Source organism: Callospermophilus lateralis, chromosome 1 (assembly GCF_048772815.1).
Source record: "Callospermophilus lateralis isolate mCalLat2 chromosome 1, mCalLat2.hap1, whole genome shotgun sequence".
Lineage (NCBI taxonomy): Eukaryota > Metazoa > Chordata > Mammalia > Rodentia > Sciuridae > Callospermophilus > Callospermophilus lateralis.
In genome coordinates, this window is record NC_135305.1 from 12,320,453 (window position 1) to 12,337,356 (window position 16,904).

The 16,904-nt window shown below is 43.4% G+C and overlaps 1 protein-coding gene across 1 annotated transcript; it reads right to left on the minus strand.

Annotated features, from left to right (window-relative positions):
• On the minus strand, positions 1-906 carry LOC143402370 (taste receptor type 2 member 143-like). Its single transcript, XM_076859812.2, has one exon. It carries the CDS (start codon positions 904-906, stop codon positions 1-3), a length of 906 nt encoding a protein of 301 aa, XP_076715927.2.
• Between the last annotated feature and the right edge of the window lie 15,998 nt (positions 907-16,904).

Consider the following 16,904-nt stretch of genomic DNA (forward strand, 5'->3'; position numbering starts at 1 on the left):
CTAGGAACTGGCAGCACACAGGTCTGAAAACTTTGTCTTCAGGGCCTTTCTCAGCTTGGAGCTGCTTAGCACCAAGATGAGGGAGTGCAGGTAGATGCTTGCGTAGGTTAGCACTTCCCTGATCCAATGCCAGTGACTCTGGATGGGTGTGATTTTCATAGCAGAAATGATCAGGGACAGGAAATACGCATTGTAGAAGATAAAGAAGAAGGCAAGGGACTTCAGAGCCATGCTGTGAGCCTGGATGCTGGGATCGCCAGGCCCAGGCCTGCCGTTCCTCATCTGCCCCATGTGCCGGCCTAGAGAGAACATGAGCAAGAAGATGGACACCAGGAACAGAAGGAATGGAATGAGCCACATAAACCACACATTACATAAAAAGTAGTACCGAGAGGTCAGTACTGCCGGAGCAGCAGTACAGTTTCCGTGGGGATTCTGGGAGTTGATCATCTCAAGATTAACTGCTTGTTCAATGACAAAGAAGCTGGATGACAGGCCACAGATGACCAGGGAGCCCGCCAGCAGCCTGGGCACTAACCGAGAGATCCTCCACTTCAACCAGAAGAAAACAGGGTGGGAAAAGGACGAGATCTTCACACAGTAGAAGACGGCAAGCCAGGAGGTAAACCAGACAGAGAGATTGTTGAGGAAGTTCCAGAAGATGTTGAGGTAGCCAATGTGGTAACAAAACTTAAAGGAGGCCAGGAAGTTGTTCAGGATGCCAATCCCATGCAGGCAGAACCGGGAGACGGCGAGACTGGTCATAATCATGTCGCCTGCCGACAGTGCCTGGCACCGCACCCACTCCCTGCCCAACACAGTGATCACGAAGCCATTCTGCAACATAGCAGCCAATGACTCCAGGCAGAAGATGACCATGAAGATCAAGGTGGTTGAGGAAGGCATCTTCTCCAGTGAGGGTCAGCTCAGATTGGGTCCTACTCTACGGGCTGAGGCACATCTGCAAGGAAAAACAGCATCTCTGGCTAAACCATCTTGTTGAGACCTGACACTTAGAAATCCCTCTCCCTGGATTTATGCAAAAGCCCAGCCACCAGCAAAGCCCCATCCCCCAGGATTTGAAATGACAATAATGGCAATCTCCCTGGGCATGCAAATGACTCTCAGCTCAATGACACCTGTCTTAATTTGCATAACCTGCGTTTGCCTATTCTTTTTCAGAGCCAGGTGCAGGGAAATGCTAATAGGACAGAGGATCCATGGACGGTTAAAATACCCATATTTTGCGCCTTGTTTCTTCGCTAGGGATTGCACCCAGGTCCTCCTGCGTGCTTAGGCCAGGGCTTTACCCCTGAACTACATCCCCAGCCCTTTTTATTTTCTGTTGAGACACCCTGTTGTTCTGTGGCCCATACTGATGTAAAACAACTTGGGTGATTTCAGATTTTATTCAAACATCAGTCTCTTCAAACTTGCAATCCTCCTGCCTCCGCCTCCTAAGTATCTGGGATTACAAGTGTGTGCCACCCCACCAGCTTGCCCGTTATTTCTTAACTGTTCAATTTCTTTCCTAACTACTTTTCTTCAAATGTTAGCATGACCCTAATTTCCCTTCTCAAAACACAAAACTTCCCTGTCCCTTCATGCCTTGTGTAGATATCTTATTTATCAACCTCTAGGCACTACATTAAAAAAAAAAAAAAAAAAAAAAAAAAAAAACCTTCCCTCCAGAATGAGTGGAATTTGCACAGGGCTTAGAACTACCAAGGAAAGTCTCCCTAACCACTGACCTCTCACACTCCATATTGGAATTTGTGGAGTCTCCAGCTAAAATGTGAACATTCCTGAAACATTAACCTCAAATCTCTTAGTTGTTAACACCTCAGCTCCAGTGTGTTTGACGAATGGGAATTTATCAGTGCCTAAAAAGGCTCTGAGGAGATGAGAAAGACTCCTAATGAGAAGGAAGGAGAGACAGAGAAGGAAAAGTGACCCAGAAAATACCTCACGATGGGAGCCAGGGAAGTAAGAAGAACCCAGGGCAAAGTTAGCCCACAGGAGGGACTGCCTGGTGTAGGACTGCCTGCCTAATCTTAAGACAATACCAGCTGACCTGTCAGAAGGCCTGGCCTTCACAGACTGAGTTCACACATGATATGTTTTGCCTTCATGACCAGCCACATAAACTCCACCGTATCTACCCTCCTTCACCCAGGTCCCTCCACCCCCTTTTGTTTTTCTTATTATTTTTTTTTAACTGCATAGGCTTTCTTTCCTTTCATAGCCTACTTCAGTATGCCACAAAGTGGGACTGGTCCAGATCAGTCAACCAGAAGGAAGAAGCGTAGGGAGCAAAAAGCTTAGGTTCTGGTGAGAGACTGAGAGAAATAAAAGCAAGAGCAAGCATTTATTGTTGGAGCTCACGGGAAAAGAGAAGCAGCTAACTCTCAAATGTGGCATTTGGTTGAAGAGCTGTTTCTTTTTTAGTAAGTTTTCAAAATGTTATCAAAGAGCGGAGGACCCATCCCGTCTGATCACCTGCCTACAGCCCATCTTCAGGGTGTGGTCTTAGTTCCTTGTCTGATTCCCTCTGGCTGCTTCTTGAAGACAGTGACAAATGAGTGGCTCCTGCGTGTTTCACAACATTTTGGCTCTTCTGGAAATCCTTAGGCAAGAGGCCAGCTTCGTGATGTCATCAGTGAACAAGTCGAGGCTGTGGTGCACACGCCCTGGGGTGGCCACGTGGAACCCAGTGTGTGTGCTGTGCTCACAGGCACCTTCATGGTACTTGGACTGTCACCGAAACACACAACCCGCCAGAACCGGTCTTCTCTGCCAGCACTTTCCTGCTCTACAGTGAATTTTCTCTCATGTTTCAGTATCCTTGTAGGAGGAGGCCGAAGGAGTACCTTCCCCAGGTACCTGTTCCTCCACCTCCCAGTGCTTCAATAGATGTGTCCCCTAGAGATCCCAGTCTGCCTCATGTCAGAGCACAGCAGGATGACGGTTTTAGTTGTTTTCAAGAGTCTTTCAAATATGAAACAACAGCCAGGTGCAGAGGTGCACACCCATAATCCCAGCACCTCCAGAGGTTGAGGCAGGAGAGTCGCAAGTTCAAGGCCAGCCTCAGCAACTTAGCAAGGCCCTAAGCAACTCAGCAAGATCCTGTCTCAAGAGATAAAAAGGGCTGGGGATGTGGCTCAGTGGTGAAGTGTCCCAGGGTTCAATCCCCAGCACCCAAAACAAATGAAACAATAATGAAAATACTAGTTTTTTTTCTCATTGAAGTTAAGATCTCCTTTCTCTTTTCTAAAGGTGTCTCACACCTGCAAAGGAAGCTGATAGATTCTTTTCTGTAGCATGATTAACAAATATTTTTGGTAGTTGGGGCGGGGTGGTGGTACCTGAGTTCTCTGCGAGATGATGCTGACACCCAACACATCAGAGCAGAAGGTTGGACTCCAGGTGGCAGATTCTGCAACGTGCTACTTACACATTCTCCATTTAAATTCTGTACACTACTTAGCAGGGGTTTTGTTTGTTTTCATCCCATTGTTTTTTGTTTGTTTGTTTGTTTGTTTTGTGTGTGTGTGTGTTTTAATGACATTCAAAAATGCATTGGGTCATCTTATAGAGATGTGAAAATACATTCCTTTGGACAAGGTTTGTAAATCTCGATGCCCATTTCCCACTGGATCTTTGAGTGACCTGCAGAGCATAAATATGTCCATGTCCCTCCATGATTTCACCAGGTAGCTGGTGGCCTGTGCCAGTGAAAGTGGAGGAGGAAGGAAAAGGAGCAACTTTAATGGCTAGATGGCAGATAAATATTCAGATCAAACATGCATAAATCAAATAATTGTTTCCCTACAGAAGGAATTTTAAATATTTTTCCTGGCCCTACAGACTTCCTCTAACTCATATATTTAGGTAAACAATTTAGGATAAAACATTGGTTTTAATAGCAATCCTACATAAAGTAGAAATTTTACTTTCTTTTTTTAAAATATTTTTTAGTTGTAGATGGATACAATACCTTTGTTTCATTTATTTCTACTTTATGTGGTGCTGAGGATCGAACCTAGTGCCTCACATGCACCACTCAAGCGCTCTACCACTGAGCCCCAGCCCCAGTCCTTAGATAAATTTCACTTTCTAAAAGTAATTTTGAGTATTTCTAATATCCAACATCTTTAATTATGGAAATGTGTAAGGAGGTCACTTAATATTATTTAATAGGTAAATTTACATACTTTCAAATTAAAGTTATTGTAATTATAAGGCCAGCCTCAGGAGGTTCTAAGTCAACTTTTATTCAGATCTTCAGAATGGCTCTTTCTCACTTTCCTGTACCTTTGGAGCAATCAGAAGCAATAAAATTAATCTCTAAGAAATGAATCAATCAATTCTCCTTCCTTAATATCACAACTTCCCTATGTCTAACATCTCCTGGAGGGATGAACCATGTTGCACAACTCTAAATCACTGACACAGAACCACGTTTTCCGGGGATTTCTCAGGGATGCCCACATGTCAGAGAGAACCTGAGAGAGAAAAATCACAAACGCTCATCAAACATAGCTGCTCTGTTGACATCTATTTTATACACTGAGCATCCACGAAGCTGTCAACGTCAGAACTCCATTCCACTGTAAACAACAACTCTGAAGCTGCTGTGCTCTGCCAAGAGTCAGCCAGAGGGCGGAGGACAGAGGGAAGCAGTGCTGTACGCTTTTCTTTCCTCCTCAATACCCTCCTGAATCAACTGTAATGGGATTTCTTTTAAAATTATTTTTAGGGCATGAATTTTAATAAAAAAAAAAGAGAAGGGAAAAGAAAAGTCATTTGGAAAGCTGGAGAATGGGGAGAAGATGAACAAAGACACTAACAGACCTGGAGGAACTGAATCCTATGTGAACGTGAGGCAAAGTCAAGAGTGACTCAGGATTTGCAGTACCAGGTGCCTATGGAGAAAAATGGTTAAATGTCGATTTAAGATTCAGATCAGAGCTGGGGGTTGCGGGTGGAGCACTACCCTGTCACACAGGAGCCTTGGGTTCCATACCAGCGCCTTTCCCGTCTCCTCTCCACCCCCTTTTCAAGAGAGCAACCACCTGTCCCCCACCCTAGGAAAAATGCAAAGGTGTATTCTCTGGAGAGGAAAAAACAGGATCTCCAAGCTACAAGTGTCCCCAACACAGCTGAGGAAAGCCACTGTGCTGAAAAGATGACAATCAGGTGAAAACTGTGTTTCCCTAATGAAGAAAACTACCTGTAACCTAGAATTCTCTCTCTGGATATTCGGGTGCAAGGATAAATTGCAGATGGTCCCTGACTTAGAGGGGTTCAACTCACATTTGTTTGTTTGTTTTAACGTTGTGAGAAAGCGTTGAGACTTCCTTGGGAACTCCACGTTGAATTTTGGATTTTGATCTTCTCCCAGGCTAGTGGCATGTGGTTTGATATTCTCTTGTGACACTGGGCAGCTGCGGTAGCAGCCGTGTGACCACCGCTTCCAGTCAAGCCACAATCACCGACACCCTGCAGTGTGCCACTGCTAGGCCATGACATTTGGTAGGTTAGATGTATTCAACGCATTTTGACTGACAATGTTTTCAACTTACATTGGAATGTGACTCATAGTAAGTCGAAGAGCAGCTGTACAGACCTGGCAGACAAGCACAACCTCAAAAAAAATTATTTTTTCTTAAAAGTTTATTTTCTATGTCCTCTTTTCCTGGGAGCTATTGAAGAATATGCTCCTCCAAAGCTGGAGAGCATAGCAGGATAAAGACTGTGGCTCAGGCAAGATGAGATCCAAGAGGGAGAGGCAGAGGGCTCCACCTGGATGACTGTAAAGTAGATCCCAGCATGGAGGGAGGTGTGTCGGCATGGGGACAAGTCCAGGCTGGAGCGGGACAAGAGGCTCCAGGAGAAATGTTCCCAGGCAAATGAAATTTTAGGATATCTGATGCATTCAAAATTCTTGAGAAAGACTTAGGCCAATGATGAAGGGTTTGAGAGTGGAAAGCAAACCAAACAGCAATTGCTAAGTTGAAAGAAAACAAAAACATGTACAGAAAGAAAAAGAAATTGCAGTTTAATGTCTGGTTCCACCTTGGGTAGCATGTACATTGTCATAATGTTCTAAACACTGAATACGGATTGCACCAACGTTACAATAAAACTACATTGAGAAAGTGGGCGACAGAAAGGGTGTCATGGCTGGGGCGAGGTGGTGGGTGAGGAAAAATCTAGGTTTCATCTTCCCTAATGGAAAGGATACCCAAGACTGAAAAATCAAAAGTAGCAATGCAAGCATATGATTCAGAGACAAAGACATAAACACACACACACACACACACACACACACACACACACTCACACACACACACACAACCAGACACAAGAAGTGTAAGTAGTTGCCTTGGGAAATGGAAGAGATGGGAGCAAGAGCCACTGTTTTTGTTTTGTTTTGTTTTGCTTTGTTTTCAAAATAAATCTGGTGGAATTATCTATCTGGTTCTTTGGACTACATGCACATATAAAAACTTGATAAAATCTTAAAGGGAAAAAAATGAGAAAAGGCAACATAAGGAACAGGAGGTATAGACCCCCCGCAAAAGCCAAATAACGCTTCCTTGGTGTTTGTCAATGGCAGGGTCTTCTAGAAGCAAAGATTTCTTTTCCTCTTGCCATTAACTTGGACTGCTTTGCTCTGTGTACAGAAATCATACGATCTGATATTACTCATAATTTTGTAAAAACCTTCCAAATATGTGTTTTTCATTATCATTTGGAGAAAGAAAGGGTAGAAATCAATATGAGTCATGTTTCCAAAATGGCTTAATCATCTTGCTAAAAAAAATTGTAATCCAAGATTCCCGTTTTTCAAATGGAAATTCCTTGATCTCCTTGCCATTTTTCAGTGGTGTTTTTTCTCTCCACTGTCCTCCACCCTGTGCCTCCTCCCATCCTCTAACAGCCCGCACCAGCACGCATCATCACACCACTCCTGCAGCAGCAGGACTGAGGGCAGCGTTGGTGGCAGCTGGTGAGGAAATTTCTCAGGGTGAGGCCCAAATATGGCGCCCTACATACCACTCTCCTGCAGTGCTAGGAACTGGGAGTAAAACGAAGAAACAGACAGGCATCCAGTATCTTCCCAAAATGAATTGGAAATTCCCATATTTCCTATTAAACTCAATGCAGAAGAGGAGGTATAAAAGTGTTCCCAGCCTTTCTGCTTCTCCTGTGGATCCCCATAGAAAATCCCCATCATTTTAATGGTCTACATGAAATGAAAAAAAGAGAGGAATTTCAGTGTGGCTAAGTAGGGGTAGCACTTCCAGGTGGATAAACCTAGGGGGGGTTTCAGAACAGCTGTGGAAACTTCTCTGGGTAAGGAAAGTGAACCAATAGCAAATAGGTAGCAGGTACCCCAGCAGGCAAGTCAGGGGATGAGTCCACTTTTCTCCCATCAGATCAGGAAAACAAAAGTAGGTATAGAAAAAAAAAAAATGTTTTAAAAACCACAATGTATTAAGTAGCTCTAGGAAAGAATACAATCCCAACATGAACTAACCTTTTTTGAAAGCCTAATATGTGGCTGGCATTTGTGCAAAAAACATTTGCATCACTGTTTTTCCATATAATCTTATTTAAGAATGCCATACGCGCTCTAGTGTTGCTCTTTATTATTAGATACACTATGTATGCCTCTATTTTCTTCTTAGAAAAATGCAGTGCTGTGGCCACTCTACCTTTACCCTGAACAGAGAGAGCATCACTGATGTCACATGGACCTCACAGCATTTTGCATTCCCTGGTGGAGCCAGAAGACACCAGCTTTCTCCCCTGGCCATAGAATCTCAAATTTCTCAAATTTCTGAACCAAGGTTGCTGTTTGGAGTAAGCTAGCAACTGTCTTCTCACCTCCCTGTTTCTCTTCTTCCCCATAATATTTCTCATTTACCACCAGGTGGCAATGGATAAATACGCCCAAGCAGGCGAAATTAGAAACAGGCTCAGAAAAACAGCATGTTATTCCCAAGAAAGTGACAAAAATAAAATGTTCACCAGGAGGACATTCTATAAGTTTAAGTTCTTTTAGTGCTGGTGGTCATAAAGGTTCTAGGTCGGAAGACTTGGCCTCCAGTTTTATTTCTGTCACTTTTTCAATGTAATCTAGGATAAGTGTCTCCCTCCTTTTCACACTCGATGTGTACAATTGTAATAATGAACACTTGGCAAGTCATGAATATTCGATGAGGCAAATATATAGATATTCTTGTACATTGTTAAGCTCTATATTTCTCTTGTTAAGTAAAACAGGCACAACCCAGAAAAGATAATGAATGCAAATCAAAAGAAACAAAATGGAAACTTCACAAGTTATCTGTTGTTTTCCTTTTCCGACGGGAAACTCCCACCACATTCCTATCCGAAGTCTTTCCCAATTTAAAAAAATAAAAAAAACAGTCTTTTTCTTACTAAGAAACAAATCTCAAAACTTCTAACGGTGTCTTCCCAGTGTTTTGGAATCCTGCTCTCTTTCGGAACATTCAGAGGCACCTGACTTCCTAAACAGCTCTTCACCCACAGAAGCTGCATTCAAAACCTTGAGTAAATATTCTAGATGCCCCTGATAGCATGAGATCCCAGGATTCCAGTCCTCTCTTTCTCACTTGCTTATGGGAACTTTCATCTCTTTTTCCTCAGTCTTTCTGGGACAAAGCCCAGCTTAATCACTGTCTTGGTCCCTTTGTGCTTCTGTAAAAGAATACCTGATACAAGTAGTTTACATAGAACAGAAATGTGCTTCTCACAACTGGAGGTTAGAAAGAGCAAGATCATGAAACTGGCATGTAGTGAAGTTTTTTTCTCACTGCATCATCCCATGGCAGAAGGCAGAAGGGCAAGAAAAGGCAAGACAGCAAGAGGGGGCTGAACTCATTCTTATAACAAACCCACTCTCATGGAGAATGACATTAATGCATTCACGAAGGCAGAGTCCTCGTGACCTAATCACCTCCTAAAAGTCCCACCTTTCAACACTGTTGCTTTGGAATTAAGTTTTCAATTCATGAACTTTGGGGCAAACAGCCAAACCATAGCACTGCCTCTCTAAGAAACGCCTTCAAGCCATTCACAATTTTCTAATAAGCACAATTAAGATACCTCACTAACCAAAATCAACCTAATAACAGTAGCTCTTCTCATTTTGCTCCTATCTGAAACTGACATCTGTCCTTTGTCCAAGGAGTGGCATGTCCACAAAAGGGGTGCCCCACCAGAGATCGAACCTCACAATGGAAATCACGTGTTCAGTTATAGGAGAAGAGTCAGAGTTGCTGAGGGGACCCTCCTTGGAAGAGCAGGGTGAGATCTTTGAAGTCTTGAGTTCACTCCCTCCTCTGAGAAGGGCAGGAAAGAGCAGCCAAGGAAGAGCTGGTTTCCTGGAGGAAAAAGGGAGGCCAGGGTAGTAGGACCTCCAAGGAAACCAGAGCTTGCTCCAACTCAGGTCTGGGAGTCATCTAGACAGGAGAAAGAGAAAGCAAGACAGAAAAGTCTCTTTCCAGAGAAGTCACACTCCATATGCCAGCCTTAGCAAGAGTCCCTTAGTTGAAGAGAGATGGGACTGATCTTTCCTAAGGAATTATTCCGACATGTGCACTGAAAGAAATCTAAGGATATTCCTTGTTGCTTTGTTTCTAGTAGCAAGAATCTAAAGGAAGAAAATTAATAAATGCTATCATTAAATCTTTGGTTCCTACCAAGGACAGGGCTACTGTCCTAAAAGGTACTAAGGAACTTTATGCGGCTGCTTCCATTTGTCACCATCTCTGGGGTTACTACTAGAATCTGTTTGTTGGGGCCAACATATATTCCACACAATAAAGAATTCCCCCCATCCAGCAAGGACTTTGAGTTTTCCACCAGACATTTGTGTGGGTGAAAAATAACTGAGCCAAGAATTTAACTACACTAAATAGAAACGCAAAACAATTTTTGCACAATTTTAATATGTTATGACTTTTCTAAGAAGGAACAACAAAATAAATTCAGAGACTTTGAAACTTTGTTTAGTTATAATCACGAGTTGTTGATCGTCTCAGAAAAAAAATCATGAAATTGATGACAACCCCACCCACAGTGTTTAAATCAGCAACAAAACTCACCCAAATCTGTCAGCATTTGGAGCTGTGGCATTCCATTAGTCTACATATAGAGCCAAGCATCTGTCTGCTTCATTATGTCATTTGCTGTGTGTGCCCATTTGTATATCAAAATGAATATTGTTTTTTCATAAATTGGTTTTCTTCACATCTTTGTAATACAGTTGGAATATTACCTTGGTTTTCAATCATAGTTTAAGCAAATTACATTATCTGGGAATTTATTTTCAGCAGTGTATGGGGATCATTCCCCAATGTTTTTATAGGAAGGGGAATGTATTAGTCAGCTTCACGTTACCACCACAAAATATCTGAGGCAATTAATTTTGTAAAGAGAAAAGTTTTATTTAGCTTACAGTTTCCAAGTTCTGAAGTCTAAGATCAGGCAGCCCTTTTGGTTTGACCTCTAGTGAAAGCAGGAGATGGTGGCACAGCATGGCAGTTGATAGAAGCAAGTGGTCACATGTCAAGCAAGAGCAGAGAGGGGGGTACAGATGTGATCCCACAATACCTCTTGACGGCACTTCCCCAGTGACCTAAGGATCTCCCACGAGGCCCCACCTCCCAAAGTTTCCAACACCCCAAGACCTTGGGGACCGAGCCCTTAACTTATGGACCTTAACCTATGGACGGTCCATATTCAAACCATAACAGAAGCACTGTCCAGAGCAACTTTAATTTCAAAGATATGGTACATGGTGCTAGAAAATGCTCTGACACTATTAAAAAGTTAGTTAAATCGATGGGTACCAAAATATAGAAAAATTTCTAAGACAGATAGCTGAGTAAAGAAATTTTAGAAAAATTTCTATAGCATATACATCTGATATCAGTTACATAAAAATGTAGACACACAAGATGTAGGTGACTGAGTCAGAGCAATCTCAGGGGTCATGTGTGGCTAAATAGTACATCTCAGAAGCTATTGTCAGCATTAAGTCTCTCAGAAAATCAAAACTCACCTTGCTGTGAAGCACCCACAGCAGAAGACCAATCTGGAAAGAGATGTTTTATACATGAAAGATCCATTTGCACACAGTCATACAGTGATTTCCCAGATCCCCACAGCCTGGGGGACAAATGACACATCACGATGGCACTAGGCTCTGGGCTCCCTGCCAGCTTGGTCTGTGGGTCTCTGCAGACCCAGGCCACCGTGGGCTCCCACACCCTCGAGCAGCTGTTCAGGGCTCTGCTCCCACAGTTGTTGTGCCGGCCGCTGTTGCTGTCCATCTCGGCCATCGCCGTGCCTGCCTGTGACCTCACCTCACCACCAGTGAACTGCAGCTCCCAGGCGCAGAGGAGCGGTCCTGCCTCCAAGGTGCTTGCTCTATCCATCAACTCTGGATAGCAGGTCCCTTCGGTGATCATAGGAACTTATTTTCCCACAGGATCTACACAGTGGGCAGGCATCTTAGGAACCAGACAGCCTGACAGAGATTTATGGCAGGACCACTGGCCCATGACAGCTCAGACATCTTTACTCTCTTCACACCTGCATGAGAGTTCTCTGCCTTCCAGGGATCCAGAGGGGCAACATCCTGTACTACTCCTTTACTCCTTTATTTATTTATTTATTTATTTATTTATTTATTTATTTTGAGAAATCTAAACCCCAGGATCTCAAGAACCTGGCCATCACTACCAAATTACTCACATGAGTAAGATTCCTCACGTCCTCTTAGATAGGGGAGAGTTGGATGTGGTGATGGAGAGTTTGATTTCTGGCTTCAGACCATCTACATTTGAAGGTCAAAGGTTACCTGACCTCTCGAGATTTCAGTTTCCTTATCCATGAAATGGACAGACCATACGGATTCTAATAAGATAAAACTGCAATGTAAGTGAAGTTCTTAGCATAGTTCTGGTTCCTGTACGAACTGCAAAATAACCACCAAAACTCTGTCCCAGGCACACTGGGAAAGGTATGCAGAAGAAACCCGTATTTTATCAGAGCACCATGCATTTTAAAGGCCTGTATTCTGACCTACATCATATACCCACCTCTTTAAAAAAAAAAAAAATGCTTTTATACCAAGAATTGAACCCAGGGGATAGGTGCTTAGCCACTGAGCCACATCCCCAGATTCTTCACATTAATTTTGAAGCAAGGTCTGGCTAAGTTCCTTAGGGTCTTGCTAAGTTGCTAAGGCTGGTTTTGAACTTTCAATCTTCCTGCTTCAGCCTCCTCCTGAGCCACAAAGATTACAGGCTTGGGCCACTGCACCTACCTCCGCCTCCTTTCTTTAGTATTGCCTTATCTCAGCAATCCTCTGTGAGAAAGTGAGAATTCTTCTGAATTATATTGGGTCAATTGTGATTTTTGTTTCTGGGAGTCGAGTAGACAACATTCATGAAATTCCTGCTCTCCATGCTAAAGGGCCTTTAGGAGATCATGAAGAGCCGTCCCTGACTTCAGGTAAGATCTGTCTCCACTCAAAGCCAGCAAAGATCAGAAGACTTGCCTGAGGTCTCACAGCTAGTAAAGGATGGAGATCAAAGCAAGAGGAAATTAGGACTGACCAGTAAAACTGGGACATTTGGTCACTTCCACTGTACTGGAGAGTCCAGGTTCTTGGTGTTAGACTCTCAACTCTAAAGGGCAAAGGAACTTCTGTAAGATAGTCGTGCGTGTTCTCTGCTCTCCCAACAGGCCAGTTACAATTCAGTGCTTCCTAAAGACTTTGTGATAAAGGTGATGATGATTACAATGCTGACAAGGTATGTGCCATTTTTCTGTGTGTGTGTGTGGTTTTTTTTTTTTTTTAAGTTCTGAGAGTTGCAAAGAGTTAGTGAGGTTTGTATATTAAGCTGGAAAGGTGATAAAGGAAGATGAAAGAAATCCTCACTAAGGAAACAGAAGGAGAGTGAAGAACTGGGTAAACCTCAGATTCCCTTCTGGGACAAATTCAACCTTTTGACAAAAGGCCAGACCCACAGGGAGGACTGTGGGCGAGACCAGTGGTAAGAAGAGAACTGGAAGAAGCAAAGGAGCAGAGAGATGGTGACCTTTACTTTCAATCCAGCTGAACTGTTGGAGGATACAAAGCAAAACTCACATCAGAGCAGAAGCACAGAGCAAAACAGAAGGATTAGAAGAGGAGGCAGCAGGAACTACACACATGAAACAGAAGACAGGAAAAAAAAAGTCAGAATTTAACTGAAATTCCTACTTTTTTTTTTTTTTTTCTGTCCCCAGGTGACAAGAAGCAGAGGAAAACCAAAAGACTGAGCTAGTGATGGGTAACTGTCCTTGGCATCCTATCCTTCCAAGAAAGTCAAAACTAAACCCAAAGTCGCCACATAATGACTCAGTTATGCAGAAGTCACTGTGGGGAGACAGGGAAAGAGGCCACATCCCATCCCACACCTCTCTGCAGATCATCATAAATGTCCTTGTTGAGTGTCCTGAAGACATTTGACAAGTCTCTGCCTGCTCCACTATCTCCTCCCAATTTCTCTCTTCCAGGCCTTTCTGGGTCCCTGCCTCTCATTCTCTGCTGCAAACCCCCTTTCTCAAAGTCCCCCCAGGACACACACCCTACTTTGGACAAACAAAATTCTAATTCATTGTCTCTAAAACATCTCTCCAGGAGAGCAGAAGTTCATTCCAACACTCTTATTTTCACACTGAGATATGGTTTTTAAAATCAAAATTTTGACTCTGGTCAATAAGATAAAGGGGTTGGCTACATTCTCTCACCTCCATGTCTTGCTAGCCAATCCACATGTGAGTCCACATCACCTCCATGTCTAGCTAGGCAATCCATGTATAAGTCCACAAATGAATGTCACTCATCCCTGTCCCTCCCTCCATGCATGGCTCAAGTTGGAACACTTATTATGTCCTCCATGGGCCATTGTCTCTCTGAATCCAGCCTCTGCCCTCTGCTACTTCTTCTTTTATTTGCCCATTGCCACTCAAAACACTCTGCTCAGCACACGGATCCCAAGCTCAAAATCTGTCTGCCTCCGGGTTACTAGAGAAGGAAGTCCACACTCTGCAAGCTGGTCCCCAAGGCTAACACCAGTCCTGCTTCCTGAGCTTATCTTCCCTCCTCCCTCTCACCTCAGCCCAGCCGGTCCAGCCACACTGCACATGGCTCTTGGGCCGACCGCCATTTTCCCACTGTGCACCTATCAAGCTGTTGCCCGCCTGGGACTGAAATCACCTCTGCCACACAACTGACTCTCACCGCCACTGGCACATCCACTGACACCCTGCTTCAAGCCCTCTCCTCTCATTTTGGCAGAGACAACAGCCTCCTGACTTGTCCCTGTTTCTGCCCTGGCCCTGGCCCCTGCCCCAGCCGCACCTCAGCTACCCTCTAAGCACTAATCAGGGTGATCTCATCAAAGGGAAGCCATAAAGTGTACCTTTGATTGGACCCCCTGTAATTGTTTCCATCCCTCAAAGGCCATCCTTAGATTGTCCTGAAAGTCCCTGTATGTACTGTTCCCTGCCCGATTCCTCCTTATTACAGTCTCCCCCTGCTGACTCTCTAGCTCAGATCCTAACTGATACATTGTAAATAATGATTGTCCTGCACCTGCTAGACAACTTGGTTAATATTTTTTTTTTAATCCAAAGCAGAAAGCCCAAAAGTAAGATGACATCATTGCAAGCCTCTTCCTTCCTTCCTCTCCCAGGCAGACTATCCTGGGATGTCTGAGTCAAGTTAAGAAAGCTAATTTCTACCTAAGAGTCTACACATTTTTATAGTAACAGGAATGTATGAAAATTACCATCACTTTAACATTCTGTTGATAAATATTCCCATGATAGGCTAAGATTTTATAAGCAGAAGTTATCCCTGGAGAGCATAACTGGAATTTGAAGATACAGGTGCAGTAACCAACTTTGCTCACTAGGTGGCTCTCGTATTTTATGACCTGTGGCCTGGGTCCCTTCCAAACTCAGGAACAGTTTGGGAAAGGTACATTAACTTCTTACCAGATGGTTGTTATCTGTATGTTCAAATATGTGTATGTCAATGTGTATAAACTTAAAGAAGCACATTTCTAGCTAGAACTCATAAATTGCCAGTTAGAAGAAGTCATAAGTTGCCTGTTATGATCCCTTGATGAAAAACTTCAAAATTTAAAGGAAATGCGATTTATGTCAATTAAGAGGTCTCCTACTTACTGCAATTTTTTTTTCAGATGTTGATGGGCCTTTATTTTGTTCATTTATTTTATATGCAGTGCTGAGAATCAAACCCAGTGTGTCACACATGCTAGGCAAGTGCTCTACCCTGGAGCCACAACCCCAGCTCCCCACATACTTCTTTGATAAGACATACAATACAATACGACTTCTAGGTCACAGGACTCAGAAGTTTAAAAAGTTAAGTACAAGTTATGCCAGTCTTCTCCCCAGCCCCCTGTAGAAGTGAATTTCCCAGAGCTTCTAGCCTAGACTAATAATAAAATTGCATGTTTTTCAAATTAACCATGCCAGCCTCGTTTAGAAGACAAGGCTGATGGTGTATTCAAATAGCTCCCCTTTCACACTAGCTAAACTGAAATCAACTTGAAAGCAGTTGAGTGCCATTTTCTCTTCGCTCACTGCGAGCTACCTGATAAACTTTCTGACAAGGACCAAGTTATCACCATGCTTCCAGGGACTCTGGTGTTTAACACTTGTCTCAACTTGTTCTTGTTAAATTTCTGACATGCCCCTGTTCACTGAGACAATCTGTTCTCTTCCTTTCTCTCCCGCCCTCCTACCTGCCCAAGCATCAATGCAGCGTCTTAATTCCAGTTAGCAACGTTGTCTCCTCGGGCAGCCAAGCAAATAAGTCAAGGAGGAAGCACAGTGATTTCTCATGAGACATGCCCCAGTGTTATCACAAGGAATTAGGAGCCACAGGCCCTTCGCATGACTGATACCTACCCACCCGAGCTCATTTCACTGCTCCAGAAATCGATGGAAATAATAGGCTGACTGTGAATGGGCTTTATTTTGCTTTGCATGTCACCTGGCAAGGATGGCACAAGAGGTTGTTGAAGTAAAGGCTTTATCCAAATGCACACTTGGATGTGATGCGTACCCCAAGTGAATTCCCATTCAGCGCCCTTTCTCTCGCCCATCAGCTTCAGAATCGAGCCCATCCCCTAGGCGTCCCTCCATTCCTCCTCTTTTGTGGGGCCCAGACGAGAATGCAGGGCAGGCTCACAGCATCTCCACTCCCTTCTTGCCCCTAGAACAAACAGTATGCTCTGGAGAATTTTAATATTGCAGAGATAGGTACAGGATTTACAAAAAAATAAAAGCGGAGAGGAATGTAATATATCCTGAAAGTGTTAGCGTGGTGGTATTTACCTAAGGCTTCATAATATAAATGGATCGGGAGTGATTTCTCTTAGCTCCTTCTTTAGTCTTTTCTTGCCTCTTCTTGAGATTTGAGCTTCATCCAACATCCCATTTAATCCAGGAACAGATGCTAGTCAATGTCCTTCCTCATTCCTTCCACCGACTTTACCATTAATTCCCTCTAAATTATTTTGTAAATGAACCTATGCTGGACACAAATGAAAAGATTGTATCTTTATGTTGCTCAGTGGTCCTGGGAACTTTTGCTCAATACTTTATCATATTTTTACTTGTATCATACACTGTAAGGTAGGTATCTTTATCAACATCATTATCACCTGTATTAGTTTTCTATTACTAAAAAAAAAAAAAAAAATACCTGATACTGGGTGATTTCAGGGTTTTTTGGCCCATGGTCTGGAAGCTAAAAAGTCCTAGGGCATGGAGCT